Raw genomic sequence first — 20,762 nt, 5'->3', positions numbered from 1 at the left:
AAAAAATTACAATATATATATTAAGTGGGAGGGGCAAATGACAAAGGAGAGGTGGTACCACGATATATATATTACAAGGGGGATTATTAGGCTTCGGAAAAAATCACGAAATATCACGAGGGAGGATGGGGAAGAATCACAAAGAGGGAGGTAATATCACGATATAGATATATTGCTAGTTGGGAGGGGCTTCGGAAAAAATCACGAAATATAACAAGCGCGGGGGGATATCACAAAGGAGAGGTGATATCACGATATACATATATAACAAGGGGGAGGGGCTTCGGAAAAAATCACGAAATATCACAGATGAGGAGGGGGAGAAATCACAAAGGAGAGGTGGTATCACGATTTATATATTTAGTCGAGTGGTTAGCGACCCTACCTACTAAGCTAGAGGTCCCGGGTTCGAATCCCGGTAGGTGCAGGCATTCATATGATGAATATGGATGTTTGTTTCCGAGTCATGGATGTTTAAATGTATTTATGTATGTTTAAGTAAGTATATTGTATTAAATATATCATTGTCTTGTAACCCATAACACAGGCTATATATGCTTAACTTGGGGCAAGATAATTTGTGTAAAATGTGTGTCAATATTATTATATATTACAAGGGGGAGTGGGTTCGGAAAACATGCTACGTCTTACACTTGACATTTGTATGTCACTTTGTGTTAGTGTGCGTGCATTGCTCAAAATAGACGTAAACTGTCAACCTAAATTACATTCTTCTTGAAATTCTTTCGACATTTCCACAGCTGTCACAGTCTGTCCACACGTATAAATGATCTAGGAAACTCACCTGTCAGCCGCGTCGAATATATCCATGACGTCACCGCTCGGATGGTGTGTGGTCTTTGGTCCGGGCGTCGGCGCCATTTTGTTTACGATCCGAATGTTCGCGAATGTTCCGCGCGACATCACAGCGTCATTACCTCGCCGCGAACCGTACGAGTTGAATTCGCGCGGCGTTAGACTGCATAAACAAAAAATTACAAGGAACTTATTTAAAAAAATATCTATTTATTCTGTGGTCTTCTAACAAGTATGATAATCTAAATGAAATAATCTCGATTGAAAAAAAAAGCACAAATAATAGACTATTATCACCATTAGGTGCGGTGTTTCCAGGACCTTCAAATAAAACGCGTTCACCTTCCTTAAAGGCCGGCAACGCTCCTGTGATTCCTGTGGTGCTGTAATACAATGTGGGCTGCGGTGGCATACAAAGGCATAAAAGGCATTTATTTTCTCAAAATTGATGCCTTTAGAATAATTTTTGATGTCATTTCTAATATACTAGATACTACTACCGCTTCGGAAACAAATGGCGCTCTGAGAGAGAAGAAGCGCCGAAAGCAACTCTCCCAGCATTCTTTTTTTGCGCTCTTTTTAATAAAAATATACAATATTGTACTGTCATTGCTACTGCTATGAAATAATCATAATCTAGTCCCAGGCTGTCCGATCACTTAGATATTCAGCTGTGGAGTAATAGGATTTACGACAGAGCCAATTTTTAATGAAACATTTAAATTTATTTATAAATAATGCCTGAACAGTGGCTGGGGCTTTATTATAGAAATGTATACATTTACCCTTAAAGCTATTATGTATCTTATAAAGCATATATATATCGCAAGAAACTCTCCCAGCATTCTTTTTTTGCGCTGTTTTTCATAAAAATAAACAATATTATACTGTCATTGCTATTGCTATAAAATAATCATAATCTAGTCCCAGACTGTCCGATCACTTAGATATTTTAGACCAAGGTTTTTTCAACCAGTGTGTGTTGCCAGTGATGACTTACAGTACGCAGGCGTAATCGCTAACTATGGCCTTATGAGACAGCTCATGGTCGCTCAGAGGGCAATGGAGAGGGCTATGCTCGGAGTTACCTTGCGAGATCGAATCAGAAATGAGGAGATCCGTAGGAGAACCAAAGATTGCGAAACTGAAGTGGCAGTGGGCAGGGCACACATTTCGACGGACAGATGGCCGTTGGAGCAGTAAAGTCCTCAAAAGGCGACCACGTACCGGAAGACGCAGTGTTGGTAGGCCCCCCCACAAGATGGACTGACGATTTGATCAATGCCGGAATACGTTGGATGAGGGCAGCGCAGGACCGATCGTCATGGAAATCTTTGGAGGAGGACTCTGTCCAGCAGTGGACGTCTTCCGGCTGATGATGTCAATGATGGATCCCATTTTGGGTATGGGCCTCTCCCAACTTTTTATAGTTTTCCCTATCCTTGCCCTGACCGATCCAGTTTCTCCCCAACGCTTGCACAATGTTGTTCATGTTTATATATACGCTTGTCTTACGTCTACGATCAAAACCCTCTCCTAATCCTTCTTTCCCTCGGGACGTGATTATTTGTATGTATGTATGTCTTACCCCCTCGAAGCCAGGTATCTTGCAGCTGGAGAGTTTCTAGCGATCGACCCAGCTGGCGATATGTGATCTGTGGTAACCGAATCACCCAATAGCAGCAGACATCTGCTGTCCACGATATCTGACGTCTTCGGCAGATCCTGGTGAAGAAACCATGGATCGAATTAAAAAAAAAATTGCGTGCGTAAAATGTACACATGTGTGCATGAACCTCTAAAGTGAAGTCCTGGTACATGTTGCTAGGATGACACACTCTGTACTAAGTTATATCAAAATCGGTTCCATGGTTTTGGAGTGAAAGCGTAACAAACAAACTTACATTCACATTTATAATATTAGTAGGGATACGTGAATTCTATAGTAAAATAAATTCTTGGACTAACTTTAAAAGTGTAGATGAAAAACTATCCTTAAAGCTATGTATCGTGTAACATACCTTGGTCATTGTATCAAAGAACGGTGGCCTTTTAATGTAAGTGGAGTTGGGATCCCATCCATACAGCTTGCCTTGAGGCACGTCCAGGGTTTGCCACGATGGTGAACCCAGCTCGATTTTCTCGTACACCTGTGTTCCAGAGCAGAAAAATCATTCGCTACTAACTAATCTCGCTGCACTATGGTGCACACAGATATACAGTAGGTCATTAACGACTTTAGTCTCACAATCACGCTCAAAAATTGTCGAAAGCAATACTCTGCCTAGGCGTCTTTCAGGTTTTCGTTCAGTTGTGTTTCGACCGCGCTTTGAATACAGCGCCACGCAATGACAAGGTGTTCAGTGAAACCTGTCCAAATATCAGCATATTCAAACTTAAAAAGATGTAGTGTCGAATTTCGGGTAAATGCCCCTTAAAATTAACAAAATCATGTTATTAACATGATTTTTTTAATTATTTTGCTAAATAATTATATTTCAATTGCTAAAAACAAATTCCTAAAACTAAATATATCAGTGACGAAATGTGCCAAGGGGAGCTCGGTCTATATAGCACCATAATAAATGAGCTTTTTTTTATGAAAAAGGAGGAAAAACGAGCATAACGGTCACCTGGTGTTAAGTGATCACCGCCGTCCACATTCTCTTGCAACGCCAGAGGTATCACAGGAGCGTTGCTGGCCATTAATGAAGGTGTACGCGCTTTTTTTTTAAGATACCCATGTCGTATCGTCCCAGAAACACCGCACAAGGAAGCTTATACTACAGCTTTGTAGTTCATGACAGAAAGCTCCTTGGAAACCGCACTGTGGAGGAATGCCACATCCAGGTGGTGGGGATGATATCCTAACTTGTAGCGTGTCGTGCGAAGGTGGAATTCAGTGGCAGGAATCAGATGAAACAGCTCTTCGAAACACTCCCCGTGATAAATGCGATAGAAGACACACAATGAAACCACGTCTCTACGCAACGCGATGTGACCGAGCCGTTCACAGAGTACTGGGTCCCCGACAATTCAAGCTGCTCTGCGTTGCACGTAATCAAATGGTTCGAGCTGATACTGCGGTGCACCAGACCAGAGATGACAGCAATACTCCTTATGTGGCCGATTTGTAGAGCGCTAGAATGTGGGCCGGCTTGAAGTATTGCCGTTCACAGAGTACTGGGTCCTCGACAACTTGAGCATATCTGCGTTGAACGCGGTTTGGTAGCGGACAGTTTTCGAAACATAAATGCATGCGTAAATAGCTGTATAAATTAGTATTTGGAATTCTTAACCAAAGAGGAGATATTTGAGATCAAAGTGGCCTGTACGACAAAAGGCCAATTTCATATGTAAGGACCTAATATTAGGGTATTTTGAAAATACACATAGTTTCTATGCAACGGAACGAGCAGCTTTGAGTAGGTCAAATACAAACCTCCTTAAACATCCCAGGAATTACGTGTTTATTTTCCACCTCTTGTATTTCAGCTCTCGTGGGCCAAATATCGGCCAGGAATACTGGTGAGCCATCTTGCCTTTTACCTGTTGAAACAGAAGGTTTTAGTGGTGTAAATTTTTGTTGTCTCTAATACATAAAGAAATAAGTGATTGCTTGTAACTAATTAGTATTAGTATAGTAGTATTAGTAGGCTTAAGGTAAGATCAACTTACGGCCGTTTTCAATAACCTGTCTACTCGTATCCTTAGTTAACTTACTAGAGGTAGACATATCTATCCTTTTACGCTTACTTACATTTCGATAACCTATTGACATAAAGCATTGGGCTGTAAACTATATTGGACATAACTATGGATAGATAAGATCTTGTCATTAAACGGTGACAGCAATGTAACCGTAACTAGAGTTAGTCACGCCCAACAGCATAGACTAGCTATCTCCATATGTTAAGATTTATAGTAGAAGTACCAGGGTCGCATACTCACCGAGAGGTTGCGTCTCGAAGTCTATATGGACAGTGCCGGCCAATGCGTACGCCAGTTATCCCCAACAGCATAGACTACGCCATATGTTAAGATTTATAGTAGAAATACCAGGACCGCATACTCACCGAGAGATTGCGTCTCGAAGTCTTATCGACAGTTCCGGCCGATGCGTACGCCAGTCACCCCCAACAGCATGGACTAGTCATCACTATATGTTAAGATTTATAATAGAAGTACCAGGATCGCATACTCACCGAGAGATTGCTCCTCGAAGTCTTATCGACACTTCCGGCCAATGCGTACGCCAGTCACCCCCAACAGCATAGACTAGCCCTCGCTATATGTTAAGATTTACTGGATCGCATACTCACCAAGAGGTTGCTTCTCGAAGTCTATATCAACGGTTCCGGCCAATGCGTACGCTATCACGAGTAGCGGCGAGGCGAGGTAATTGGCCCGAGTGTTTGGATGAATCCTGCCCTCGAAGTTCCTATTTCCGGACAAAACGCCGCAACATACCAACTCGTTCTGAAATAGGGATAGACTCTGTGAGTTAATGCCGTATCTCGAAGAAAAAAGTGTGTGTGTACATAAAATATGCACGCAATAAGTTATACTTCTTTGGCCTAACGAAGAAAATCTTCGTGCCATTCTACGAGTACGTTTTTAAAAAGAACAATTGTGTAAAAATTTTGCAATGATGGCTTTGACAATTAATTATTAAATAATGAATACGGCTGTATGGGCTTGAACCCTTCGCCTGTCCAAGATGGACGAAGAAACCAAAAAATAACGAATGACGCAAACGTTAGTGTGTGTGCGGTTACGGGGGATACTAGTTACACAATTTTTTCTCCCTTAAATAATATGGACACAAATACTTATATAGTATCGTTTTTACACTTTTTCACAACGCACGACGTCATTATTAAAATATTTTATTGAGACGCAAACTGATCTGTCACAGATGATGACAATTCTCATAATGGCCCCCTATCATCCTGTTGTAGTGTAAGTGTTTGCGTGGGGCTATGTATTTACACGTTAATATGGCTTGTTTTGGTGCTACATTGTTATGTTAGGTGACACGGAGTCCTTATTTTTTTTACTAGTCCGTGATTTCTTTCAATATATAATAGAACAGCAATACTTAATAATAATATCCTAGTGATGCTTGTTTGCACACCGTAACAAAGCGACGATGTGACGTCATGACCAGAGATAATGTAACCTTTTCTATAAATCAATATTACCTTCTCTATGGTGTTGGCAATGTTGTCATCGATGGGCCCCGAGTTGCCGATACACGTCATACAGCCATAGCCCACGATGTTGAAGCCCAGCTTCTCCAAGTAGGGGATCACCCCGGATTCCTGCAGAGTAATAGGTGTAAATCATTCAAAAAGAAACGACAAACGTAATTAGTATTGTATCTGGCAACTTCACCTGACAGCTGTCACCACTGTCACATTGACAACGAAATTCGTGACGATTTGCTATAAAATTTCACATAAAAAAATTACAATAAGATTCACTTTAAATTTTTGTATTTAGGTAATACTCAAGTGTCTTAAATTAAAAAAAAATATTAATAATACGCGTATAGTTCTACTGATATTACAGAAATGGGTGTGGTTGGGTATTACATTAAAGAATATAAGTATAATAGTACAAGTATGGAAGTCTCACTCCGCAGAATCAATTAAAGAAATAGGGACTCTTGCGGCAATACAATAAGGTGTAATTCAGATCGCACAGCGCTACTAACCTACATTTTTATTCACCTAGAAGTTGCGTCTCTTTCTATCGCGTGACTCTTACCTCTTCTGACGACATTAGGGTTGACTTCTTTACCTAAAACTCTACCTACCTAGTATAAGGTCCTCTTATACTAAAAAAAACTACGTTTAAAAAACCGACTTCAAAAACAGAAAAGTATCAAATAACTAAAAATTTAATTTATTACAACTCTTAAGCAAACCTTTACCTTTAATATTAATAAAATACTATTATTTATATGTGCTACCTATTGATAGGTATTAGGTCGGTGCCAAGCCCTAAACAAAATAAACTTTATATTATAAACAGCTTACTTACTTTTCGGGCCACGCGTGTCTGTCCGCTTGGATTGTTTTGTTCTAGACGAAGCTATCCCGCTCAAAGTCACGCGTGGCGAGTGTAGGTACCTACTATTACACCTTGGCACCCACTCGCAATTTAAATCAATACATATCCTTGCAGATAGTAATGTATGCGTTGGAAGACCACGACATAGTCACACCTAGCTATCATGAATGGTAATTTCATTATGATAATAATTACTTCAAATTAGATTATTTAAGCGTCTTTAGGAACCTTAAAAAATTTAAATTTGTATCGCGCTGATCTGCAATAAGTTTTGCTTTATTTATCTTTATTTTTCAAATATCGGTCGGATTTGTGAAGTAGGTGACAACAAGGCTCGCTCGTGAGTCCCTAGTGGCTGGCGTACTCTGTAGAGGCCGCCGTACGTACTTACGATATCGATACCTACACATGGAGACAGGCCTCGTAATACCTCGAATACACTAAGGAAGAACTCACCCTGAGATAGTAGGTCACGACCCCAGAGCCTGGTGAAAGAGATGTCTTAATGTACGGCAACACGCTCAGTCCGTTTTCTACAGCCTTCTTCGCCAAGAGACCTGAACATTACCATCAAATTGTTAGCAAAATACATACATTAGTGACTAAGCCATACTTTTGGGAGAAATGTATCAAAATATCGGCACAAGCGTATCAAGATAAATTAAGCCCCTTACATGGTCAAATATATGGAATTTCCTTAAACAATCCGTACGATTGGCAGTGAACAATTTTCCCAAGAGTGCGTGCTTCTATTGATAACTGGCCTCAACGTTTAAAGGACTGTATTGCAGCCAATGGAGACCACTTCGAATAAGGTTTTTATATTTTAAATTGTTTTATATTTATGTATTAAACTAACACACTGTATAAGTAATAAATGTTATTTGCAATAGAAAATTACTTATATTTCTTTGTTTCAGTATTTATGGCAAGACTAGTACTTATAGCTGACCAGACAGAGGCAAATATCTGGATCTAAAGAACCCTTGGGACTGAGCTGCTGGGCTGTTACGTGTTTGTCTTAGTTTGATAAATGTCATTATAGTTATATAATTTAAATATTAATATTGTTTCTGTTTTTTAATCAATTTTAATAATTATTATCATGAGTTATGTAATTTGAAACAAAATTGTAAGTAGAGGCATTTAGTAAGTATTGCATATTATGTAGATGAACTTGAATTGTTTTGTTATTCGGTAGATTTCTCGTGGCAGGTATCGTCATGCTCGCTTAAATGCCTCTGCTTGTGGCGGCGACGTGGGGCGGGTCGTTCCCTTCCCTAAAATATGGTCGAGGGAGGCGATGGCTGGTTCATGCGTCATGCTCGTGAACGGGTGCTACTCGTGGGGGCTGGGGGGGATGATCTTGTTACCGTGAGGTCTGCTTGATGTGTTTTTTTTATTATTATTATTTCCTTTAAAGTTAAAGTTATTATATATTTTATTTTATGAAATGCTCACATAATGCCTCTATTTATTTACGGTATGTGTGGATTGATGCATCTGCTATACTCAATAACTCTTGTGTTTATAAGTATTAATTTTCTTTTTTTTTCTTTTTTTGGCTTACTCATGTAAGCCTTTCAGTTTTTGACTTTTGTGTATTTTTGTTGCGTCACTTTGCATATATTGTAATTGAAATGATTTGTAAAACAACTAAAATGTAAATCTTGACTTAAAAAAGTGGCAATGAGTTTCTTGCTACTTCTTCTCATTAGCTCAACCCTTTACGAAGTAGCGGTAAATTCAATAAGAAACAATATTTATATATTTTTTTTGACATTCATAAGTGTCATTTTTGTGAACTACATGAATAAAGTGTTTTTGAATTTGAAATTTGAATTTGTGCTTCGCCTCTGCACGACGAATCCTCAGGACGTGTTGTCTCGCCAAAATCTGGCACGAGACTGAATAAATTTTCGCTTTATAATTGCCAATTTTGAAAATATTAACATGGATATAGTTTATTATCTTTAAGAGATAGACATATGCTATCGCGGACTTTTCTGTAGACCTACATAAGAAACACAATCCCACCATACATTATTTTGTTATATCTCAAAGGGTTTAGGCAGCGTTTTCGTTCAAAGCTACCAGACAACTTTTTTTCCGACATATCCAACAAACATCCAAAACGTATACAAAAAACTTAACAAATTATAAACTTAAACCTTCCTCGAGAACCACGCTATCCATTGGAAAAAGCAGCGTGGAGATAGGTGCAGTAGTTTTTGAGTTTATCGCAAACAGACAGATAGACGAGGACTTTGTTTTATAATATGTAGTGAAATCCAGTGTCCTGATGTTTGTTTCCAGTGAACTACTAAGCTAATGATCGGATTTTATTGGGGATTACTTCATGGAGTGCAGTTTAGTCCAACTTGAGAGATAGGATAGGTTTTTATTAAGATTTGGGACCCATAATTATTTTTATTTTCAATATTTGTTTTGTATGGACATAATATTTTCTATGAGAGAATTTAATGACGTACGGTTTGCTGTGACAGTTCTGCTGTGAAACAATTTCATTATAACAACAGGGAGCATATTTTACGAAATAATTCTTGATATCGTTATGAAATATTATTGACATCTTCATAAAAACAGTATTTTATTAATTGTGTTCAGAACAACATCATCGCCCCAAGACTTACTAACTCGACTTAGCCGAGTAGTAGGCATTATAAGCTTATGTCTGTTCCTGGTGTTAACATTATGGTTATGACAGTTTCTTGCAAATTCACTTATGTGCCTATGAACATACATTACATTATCAAGAATATATTGAGAAACAACAGTCAAGATGTTAATTTCTTTGAATTTTGCTCTCAATGATTCTTTATGACCTAGGTTATAAATAGCGCGAATAGCCCTCTTCTGCAGCACAAATATTGTATTAACATCGGCTGCACTGCCCCATAGCAATATACCATAGGACATAATACTATGAAAATAACTAAAGTATACTAGTCGCGCCGTATCTATGTCAGTTAACTGTCTAATTTTCTTAACCGCATATACTGCAGAACTACGGCCGTTCCCAATATTCTATCTCTTACTTGAGATAAAAATCGTAACTATCGTTGACTTTTCTGTCCCAATAAACTTATCGACTGTAACTCACCTTATACGTGCACGCTGTCTGTCAATGGGACGACGTATAGCTTACCAGCGATATAAAGTTTGTATGGAAATTGCAAATCACGCGTCCCAATATAAGGCGATAAGAATGTCTTATCGGGTATATTTGGACAGCTTCAGAATATTGACAGATAATTACTGACAGTAGACGGTAGTAATTTATCTCTATCTGTAGATAGTATATTGGGAACGGCCGTAAGCCTATTCGCCAATCCTTCAATATGGGGGACTCATTACAATTTGTAATGTAATCGGTTAATATTTATGTCAAAGAAAATTAACTACGTGACTAAAATATAACTGTGAATATTTAATATGACATTCGTCGCTTCTGTTTACAAATTAAGCACGAACATTTATTACACCTTAAATAACATAATTATTCCAGTGGGAGGCTCCTTTGCACAGGATGCCGGCTAGATTATGGGTACCACAACAGCGCCTATTACTGCCGTGATGCAGTAACGTGTAAGTATTATTGTGTTTAAGTCTGAATGGTGCCGTAGCTAATGAAATTACTGGGCAAATGAGACTTAACACCTTATGTCTCAAGGTGACGAGCAATTGTAGTAGTGCCACTCAGAATTTATGGGTTTTTTATAAAATAAAGTTTATTAAAAAACCTGATATTAAGTGATGGTTAAGAATAAAAAGGCAATTATTTTCTCAAAATTGATGATAAGAATTCTTTTTATGTCAGTTCAAAAAGTACCACCGCTTAGAAAACAAATGGCGCTCTGATAGAGAAGAAAAAGAATGAGAAAGAAGTTTTTTAATGATAATAAGGGACGAGACGAGCAGGACGTTCAGCTGATGGTAATTGATACGCCCTGCCCATTACAATGTAGTGCCGCTCAGAATTCATAAAAAACCCATAAATTCTGAGCGGCACTACAATTGCGCTCGTCACCTTGAGACATAAGATGTCAAGTCTCATTTGCCCGGTAATTTCACTAGCTACGGCGCAATTCAGACCGAAACACAATAATGCTTACACATTACTGCTTCACGGCAGAAATAGGTGCCGTTGTTGTACCCATAATCTAGCCGGTATCCTGTGCAAAGGCGCCTTCCACTGGTAAAAACTGTAAAAAAGTGACTTTGACGTGAATAAATCTTACCAGCGCCCAACATAACGCTGGGGTTTGATGTATTGGTGCAGGAGGTGATGGCAGCGATGATGACCGAGCCGTGGGTGATGTTGTAATTATTACCATCGGTGAACGAAAAGCTACCCGATGATGACAAGTTACTGGGCGACAGACCGAAACCTTTGAAGCCGATCTGCAAAATTTAAACATGTCTTATTATAAAAGGAAAGTCCGAGGAATACATCATAGATATTTTTATTTTCAATGAAAATAAGGGACATGACGAGCAGGACGTTCAGCTGATGGTAATTGATACGCCCAGCCCATTACAATACAGTGCCGCTCAGGATTCTTGAAAAACCCCAAAAATTCTGAATGGCACGATGTTAAGTCTCAATTGCCCAGTAATTTCACTAGCTACGGCGCCCTTCAGACCGAAACACAGTAATGCTTACACATTACTGCTTCACGGCAGAAATAGGCGCCGTTGTGGTACCCATAATCTAGCCGGCATCCTGTGCAAAGCAGCCTCCCAATGGTAGGTACAAATAGCTGTGGAAACGTAAAAAAAATTGAGGTTGACTGTTAACCTCTATTTTATGCAATGCACGCACATTTACACAGATTTTCATACAAATCGCGAGTGTAAGTCGTAGGCTTTCACGCACACTAAAGTTATAAACCTGGCCTGTCCCAAAAATTATGTACGGTGATTTCATATACTATTTTCAACTAAAATATTTGAATACGTACATGCACATATCTTCTTTTTACATGATATAATAAATATCTGGACATCTGGATTCGAACCGGGGTCGTCTGCTTTCCGGATCACCCAATGTCCCATCTGAGCTATTATAGTCTTGTATAAAGTTGCGAAATTTACCTTTGTATTCTAATGTTATTGTAGCTGTTTCTCATTAAAAACACGGATAAAACTACATTTTCTAAAATTGATACCTAGCTAGATCGATTTCTCGCCCCCGAAACTAACTGTATACTAAATTTCATTAAAATCGTTGGAGCCGTATCCGAGATTCAGATTATATATAACGGCAAATACTCGTAACGCGCGGGACTCGGGACGCGTTTTAGAGATTCGCTCGCTCGTTTAGCCTTTCAAACTGACGCGACTACCCGCGTGTAATTTTTGGTTCTTCAGTGGAGAAACATCATGCATTGTGAGATCAAACAATCCCGGCGGGTGTCCCGCTCTTGTTTCGTTTCAACTTGTGCGACTACTCGCATCAATTTGAACACGTCCATACAAGTTAGCTGACACAATCGGCGCGAGCGACTTCCGTCCCGCGTCTCGCGCGTTATTCGGCTCCGTTTGAACAGAGCTTAAAGATATAGAGATACTAGTCAAAACTCAGCATAGCGAAATTATTAAAAAAAAAAATTAGGAAAACGGTTGATCCTGAAGACCATCCCTGCAATTTCCAAATTGTAATCATAAGAGCTCAAAGAGTTAGCTGTCCATCTTTTTAAAAGTCTGATAAAAGTCAAATAAAACCGTATTTTATAAATTTTTAAACCTGTATTAGTATTTAATGAACAAACCGATTTTCATGCCGTTTTCAGTCGATCGGTAAAGCCGTTTAAAAAGTATTCCAAAAAAAAATACATTAAGAATTCATTGTATTTTTCGTAGTTGTTTTGAGATTTCTCAAAAAACCTACCAAATCGGTTGGAATTGTATTAAAAATCTTAGAAAATTTATTGAAGTAGGCGCCACTTTGCGGAAATCACTATTATCCTATCTAATATTAAATCCGCCAATATTTGACGCCTCTTAAAGATCCCGTGGACAGCATTTCGCACGAATGTATCCATCCTCAAAGAGCTTCGTATTAAAGACAGACTATCTTCATTTGTGCAACTAAGAATACTGAAGTTCTTTGGTCACGTCTCTAGAAATGAGAACTCGATGGAGAGACTGGTAGTTCAGGGCCAGGTGGAGGGCAAGAGAGCACGCGGTTGATCGCCAACCCGCTGGATAGACGCCATCACAAAGGCTACTAAGTCCACCATGGTCTAGTGTACTCGAAACGCCTCTAACCTTCAGAAATGGAGAACTACCCTCAGAAAAGATATCGACCCACCGAATACCCCACCTCGTCAGTGCAAACACGACCACTCTCACAAGAGTGTCCGACTAACATGAAGAAGAAGAATAATTGTCTTTAAACAATTCGACACGTGTTTCGCCTCTACACGAGGCATCCTCAGGAGATGTTGACTCGCCAAACTCTGACACGAGACTCTTGTTTAAAGACAAATATTGGCGGAATTAACACTAAAGAAAACTCAATACATTTACATTTGGTTAAAAATCTTAGTTTGGTCAAGCCCTCTAAAATGGCGCCAATGTTCCATATACACACACATGCATACACACAGACGTACGGTCACCACCACGGGAATGGTGAGGTAAGCTTTCTGTGTGATGAAAATTCGAAAAATGGGCTCATCCACCAGTGGCAGGCTCCTTTACACAGGATGCCGGCTAGATTATTTCTGCCGCGAAGCAGTAATGTGTATGCATTATTGCGTTTCGGTCTGAAGGGCGTCGTAGATAGTGAAATTGCTGGGCAAATGAGACTTAACATCTTATGTCTCAAGGTGACGAGCGCAATTGTTGTGCCGCGCAGAACTTTTCATGTTTTTTAATTTCAAGAATCCTGAGCGGCACTGCATTGTAATGGACATGGCGTACCAATGCCATCAGCTGAACATCCTGTTCGTCTCATCCCTAGTTTTCATTAAAAAAAACAATATCTTCCCGATTATTATTTTTTATCTAAGTCAGATCTGCAATCAGCCGGAAGACTATCAAGCGGATGAGTTGGGTGAGTATGACGTTTTAGACGAAGAGACCAGTGTCTCATCAGCCTTCCTATAACACATTTTTTTAAATAATAATAATAATATTGACACACTTTTTACACAAATTATCTTGCCTCAGTTAAGCATCTATAGCCTGTGTTATGGGTTACAAGACAATGATATATTTAATACAATATACTTACTTAATCATACATAAATACATTTAAACATCCATGACTCGGAAACAAACATCCATATTCATCATATAAATGCTTGCACCTACCGGGATTCGAACCCGTCCCGGGTTCTCGCTTAATATGTAGGATCGCTAACCACTCGGCTATACAGGTCGTTAAAATTTCAGCCTTTTCATTGCTTTGTAACGAATTAGGAGATCGTTAGCCAGGGTATTTGGGTGAACCGAGAGCCGATCAGTGTATTTCCTTTTGAATTTCTCAATTTCCGACTGAACACTGGGAACGCCAAGATATTGATGGACATCGTCATTTCTGGAACACCATGGGGCACTTGTGATGGTACGCATGATGTTGCGTTTACCGGCAGATTATAGAATTTTTTTTAATTTTCTTCAAAGTCAAAGGCAAAATATTTTATTGGCATAAAATCAAAAGACTGCTCGTAAACGTCAATCACAAAAAAATACAATTCAGATACATACATATTAATTACATAAAAGTTTAAACATATTTTCAAAACAATGCAAACCAGTGAAACAACACAAGGCTGAACCATATAATACATAAAAAACAACTATAATACTATTCAATTCCATATTGCAATATCGTTTATCTACACCCATGTTTTAAATCCTCTATTAAAGATTCTGAAACAGTTAGCGTATTGTCAACATTAAAACACCCAATGTTCTAATAACCATTACATCATCCAAACGAGTGTTGTAATGTTGTACTGAATTTCATAAAAAAACTCCTATTTTTCATTCCCTTCATGCTCAAAGAGTTTTAACAGACAGCCACATTCTTATTGCTCGATGTGTGGTATCTGTATGAATTTCAAAAAAAGAACATTTTCGTTTACGCGCGTTCCACACTACCAGAACGTTGCGCGCCAAAAAAAAAAAATAAGTTATTCGAATCCCCGCCATTTTTCTTCGATATTTTTATTATTTTGTTTACAAAAAATGAGTGATTCATTTTAAACGCTGCTAAAGAACCATTATATTCGAGTGAATTTTAATTATTGCACTATACAAAATTTAAATTACTACTAAAATAAATAATTGTTTCATTAATACTTAATTCATTTGTATATAATTAGCAATGAATGATATTAGGTTACTACTAGGACTGGTGTTTTAATGTTAGCAGTAAGCTAACTGTTCCAGAATCTTTTAGAGGATTCATATTCTGGGTGTAGATAAAGTCTTGTATGCAACTGTTAATAATTAGGTATTAAAACACTCATGTGATACTATTATCACATAAACCCACATTCGTGTTTTAATACCCCTTATTACACAACAGTTGCATAAATAACTATAAATTTATTTATTGATAATTAAGATACAGATACATCTTCATCAACATCGGCATGTTAAAAATTCTATCAACCCAATGCGGACAAATCCGGGCGCGTGTTCATTAAGGTTTCATTTAAAACTGAATTGAAAGTGACCTTGACCCAAAAACGCGACACAAAACTAAACATCAAAACACCGGGTAAGCAATATTGGCGTATCGCTTAGTTCATCTTTTATAATAAACATGCAACCGCCCGCGACTTTGCTTACAATTAGCGAGACCATAAAAATCGGAATTTCCTCACGTTTCAATGGTTTTTCTAAAAAATATTTTTATTTTATTTTATTTAGGATTCTAAGCTCAGTGATATTTAATATAAAACTAAATAATATTATATTTCAAATTATTTACATATGACTTAATAATTATTAACGCTATTTATATAAATAATAATAAAATAAAACTTAAATAATCTAACAAAATTAATTAATTACAACTAGAAAATATCATTAAGATCGCTATCGGCAGGTAAGGTGCCCATGAAGCTGGCAACGTAACCTCTTTGTATAGCCAAATTTATCCTTTTATTTTATTTATATAGATTCACCAGTGGTATTTACAATATTACATTTTTTAAATAAAACACTTTGAAAGGATTGAAACGCGAGTAATTATAACGGTTTTACAGTAGATATTTGCGTGAAAGTTACATTTTTATTTTAGTTAACCCGACGTTTCGAGACGTTTCCAGATCTCGTTTTCAGTCCCCTGATATATATATACAATTACACGCGTTTTAATCCTTTTAAAAGTGTTTTATTTAAATGTGTAACACTCGCGTTAATTAAAGAAAATATTACATTTATAATTATGTTAATTTACAAGGGTCTTATAACTAAATGCGTTACCTTTTAAGGTGAAATACCGCCTGCTAAATTATATGTGAAATAGTTATATAAAATAAGTATAAGTTATAAAACAACCATTGTATGATGTAATGAAATTAGGATATCAACAAAATCTATCAAACAAGCCAAGATACATACATACATACATAAAATCACGCCTCTTTCCCGTAGTGGTAGGCAGAGACCACTTTTTCCAATTGCTACGATCCTTACATACTTGTTTCGCTTCGTCCACTTTCATTATTCCTTTCATACATGCTCTCCGGTTTAGGGTACTCTTGACCTGGCCTTTTTTCAAGACGTCCCTGATTTGATCTTGAAACGTCCGCCTAGGTCTACCCCTTCCAACACTTTCATTCGCACTGGCCTTATAACAATAGTGTGTCAGCTCCCTCGATGTCCATGGTTTACAGAATCCAAAGTTAAAAGGACGGATATCGTAACAATGTTAAGAATTCGTTCCGGGCACATTCCATCAAATAAATTTAAATTATTAATGAAAAGATCGATTATATAAAATTGTACAGACTGTGGAGACACAAGCAGCGATGATGTTTTCCATCTTTTGATGGAATGTGTACGGAACGTTTCAGAGCGGCCGAGGCTCCTTAATAGTAATTTATGCAACTGTTGTGTAAGGCGAAGCCGAGTGTGATAATAGTATCACATGAGTGTTTTAATACCTAATTATCAACAGTTGCATACAAGACTTTATCTACACCCAGAATATGAATCCTCTAAAAGATTCTGGAACAGTTAGCTTACTGCTAACATTAAAACACCAGTCCTAGTAGTAACCTAATATCATTCATTACTGATTATATACAAATAAAATAAGTATTAATGGAACAATTATTTATTTTAGTAGTAATTTACATTTTGTATAGTGCAATAATTAAAATTCACTCTAATATAATGTTCTTTTGCAGCGTTTAAAATGAATCGCTCAATTTTTTTAAACAAAACAATAAAAATATCGAAGAAAAATGGCGGGGATTTAAATAACCTACTTTTTTATACGGCGCACGACGTTCTGGGAGTCTGGAACGCGCGTAAACGAAAATGTTCTTTTTTTGAAATTCATACAGATACCACGCATCGAGCAATAAGAATGTGGCTGTATGTTGAAACTCTTTGCGCATGAAGGGATAAAAAAAACATAGGAGTGTTGTTATGAAATTCAGTACAACATTACAACACTCTTTTGGGTGATGTAATGGTTATTAGAACATTGGGTGTTTTAATGTTGGCAATAAGCTAACTGTTTCAGAATCTTTAATAGAGGATTTAAAGCATGGGTGTAGATAAAAATAATTACAACGTGGGTATGTGTAAAAGCTTACCAGCCACTCCACTATCAAGGGCCGCGCGGTCGCTCGTTAAGATATTGTGTAATTAATGTGTTTTCAATTTTTTGGTTATATGTGGTTCTCTGTTTTTTTTATTTATTGTGTGAGGTAATTAAGGTTTTTTTGTAAGCTACGGGGGTGACATAGTCATTATTGACTAAACCCCAAAAAAATAAAGAATAAAAAAAACTTATTAATAATATTAATATATATATTAACTTGCAGAAAGATAGATATAAATATATGTTTTGCAAGCATTTTTTTATGTTAATAAGGGACGAGACAAGCAGGAGGTTCAGCTGATAGTAATTGATACGCCCTACCCATCACAATGCAGTGCCGCTCAGGATTCTTAAAAAAAAAAAACAAAAATTCTCAGCGGCACTACAACTGCGCGACATAAGAGCCGGCTAGATAATGGGTACTACAACGGCGCCTATTTCTGCCGTGAAGCAGTAATGTGTAAGCATTATTGCGTTTCGGTCTGAAGGGCGCCGTAGGTAGTGAAATTACTGGGCAAATGAAGCTTAACATCTTATGTCACAAGGTGACGAGCGCAGTTGTAGCGCTGGAATTTGTTAGTTTTTCAATAATCCTGAGCGGAAATAAAATTATATTAAAAAAAAAATCTTCAGCTCTAGAGATGGAGCTATTATCACCTCTAGAGTGATATAATAAAGAGGATTGTGTGGTTTTATGAACTACGGTAAATGTTTTATTCACATTATAGACATTTAACTACAAATTTTTGGAATAATATTCCATTGTGGGTATAAAAATCGCTTTATCAATCTTTATTTTATAATTGAAAATTGGAATGATAATGGGAAATAATAAAAGTAGACTATGTCTCCAACTAAATGAGTATCAGTCTATACACTACACGGTCAGCTGCTGCGAACAATAGGCGCCGCCCGACCGTCACGCGACATGCAACACAAAGACGAAAAAGTTTGAGACGATGTTATAAAAGTTTCACTTTAAAAAAATCATAGCGAATATTCTCTCAAGTTGAATTCATTGGACAAGACGCATGCCACATGCCATGACTTTTATAAAATAAACGTAGCCTAAGTTACTCCTTATTACATCAGCTACCTGCCAATAAAAGTGACGTCGAAATCGGTCCAGCAATTTAAGAGATTAGCCGGAACAAACAGACAGACAGACAAAAAAGCTAAAAAATGTTATTTTGGTGTATGTACCGTATATATATTCATATATATACATGTAGTAAAAAACGGTTACTCCAATATTACAAACAGACCCTCCAATTTTATTTATATGTACAAATAGATTACTTTTTTTTCTAAAATAAAAGAATTTGTCTAAAATAAACGCAGCCTAAGTATTCCTCATTACATCACCTGTCAATAAAAGTCCGGTCAAAATAGGTCCAGCCATTTCAGAGATTAGCCGGAATAAACAGACAGACAGACAAAAAAGGTAAAAAATGTTATTTTGGTGTATGTACCGTATATATACATGTAGTAAAAAACGGTTACTTCAATATTACAAACAGACACTCCAATTTTATTTATATGTATAGATATATAACACAGGAAGAAAAATTGCTGACAAGCATTAATATAATATTTTACAATAAAATTAAGATCATTATCTGTGGTGAACAGTTAGTGAACAGCGGAGTTTTATATAGATTGTGTGGATATTTCATACGAGACCTCGCCGGGAATCGAACAGCAGTTGCTTTCAGGTGATTTAATTAAAATTTCTAAACTCGTCATATTTTCTATACATATAAATAAAATTGGAGTGTCTGTTTGTAATATTGAAATAGCTTACTATATACACCGAAATCTTCGGGAATCGAACAGCAGTTGCTTTCAGGTGATTTAATTAAAATTTCGTAACTCGTCATATTTTCTATACATATAAATAAAATTGGATTGTCTGTTTGTAATATTGAAATAACTTACTATATACACCGAAATCTTCGGGAATCGAACAGCAGTTGCTTTCAGGTGATTTAATTAAAATTTCGTAACTCGTCATATTTTCTATACATATAAATAAAATTGGAGTGTCTGTTTGTAATATTGAAATAGCTTACTATATACACCGAATTTTTTTTTTTTAATTTTTGCCTATCTGTTTGTTTCGGCTAATCTCTGAAATGGCTGGACCGATTTTCACGTGACTTTTATTGGCAGGTAGCTGTTGTAATAAGGAGTAACTTAGGCTACATTATTTTAGAAAAATTAAGTATTGTTGCAACATTGCATTGCAATGTTGCAACATTATAGTATAAAAAACTCATAAACATAATAGTTTAAAAAACTAAAAAACACGATATATTAAATTCAACTAAAGAGTTGAAAATGAAATATATTTTTTACCACTATTTTCAATTTAAATTTATAAAAAAAAAATATATACTTTATAGTTGAATTTCATATAAGGCGTGTCTTTTAGTTTTCTTTTAACTATTATTTAACTATTAAGTACTTTAACATCAATTCCTGCCTTATCGACTATAGATAGAAATTATATAAATTGACAAAAATCATAGTTTGCAAATTGAATAATGGAATAATCTTATCAAATTAGTGTATTGTCATCGGTCCTCGATAAATCTATAAAGTTTAAATGAAATCTGGACGTTAAGTTAGACATTAACCATAATTCTGAAAATGAATTTAAGCGAAGGCTTTGTAATTTTTTAAATAATAATTTAATTTGAATTTGTTCTTTGAGTGTATTTTTTTTATTTGTGTAGAAATAGTTGTAGAATATGTTTTAGATTTATATAATTTAGACAATTATTAGTATCTAGCCGACAATCAACCTGCTCAACCCCAATATTTGCATATTAGGAAATTGACATTAGATGTCGCTCTCGTAAATCTAAACAATTTGTTATGATAACCCTCACTTCTAGGATTAATCATAATAATGCATATTAATTAACAAAATAATTAACTTATTTCAGCCGATTTGCACAATAATTAACATATAACGACTTTAATAATTAGTTAATTTCGTAATTATAATAATTAAATAAATGTAATGACACGATGAACAATA

General features: G+C 36.6%; 1 protein-coding gene across 1 annotated transcript; it reads right to left on the bottom strand.

Moving 5' to 3' along the window:
• Positions 1-719: 719 nt before the first annotated feature.
• LOC126975069 (cytoplasmic aconitate hydratase-like) lies at positions 720-6,135 on the bottom strand. The gene is made up of 6 exons (XM_050822881.1): positions 6,021-6,135; positions 5,139-5,295; positions 4,259-4,365; positions 2,838-2,966; positions 2,405-2,541; positions 720-979 (listed from the first exon to the last, which is right to left on the bottom strand). The coding sequence occupies exons 1-6, from the start codon at positions 6,078-6,080 to the stop codon at positions 802-804; spliced, it is 768 nt and encodes a 255-aa protein (XP_050678838.1). The 5' UTR covers positions 6,081-6,135; the 3' UTR covers positions 720-801.
• Between the last annotated feature and the right edge of the window lie 14,627 nt (positions 6,136-20,762).

The sequence above is a fragment of the Leptidea sinapis genome, chromosome 2 (genome assembly GCF_905404315.1).
Source record: "Leptidea sinapis chromosome 2, ilLepSina1.1, whole genome shotgun sequence".
In the NCBI taxonomy this organism is placed as follows: domain Eukaryota; kingdom Metazoa; phylum Arthropoda; class Insecta; order Lepidoptera; family Pieridae; genus Leptidea; species Leptidea sinapis.
Note: the sequence above shows the minus strand (reverse complement) of the source record. Positions and strands in the feature narration are given on the sequence as shown.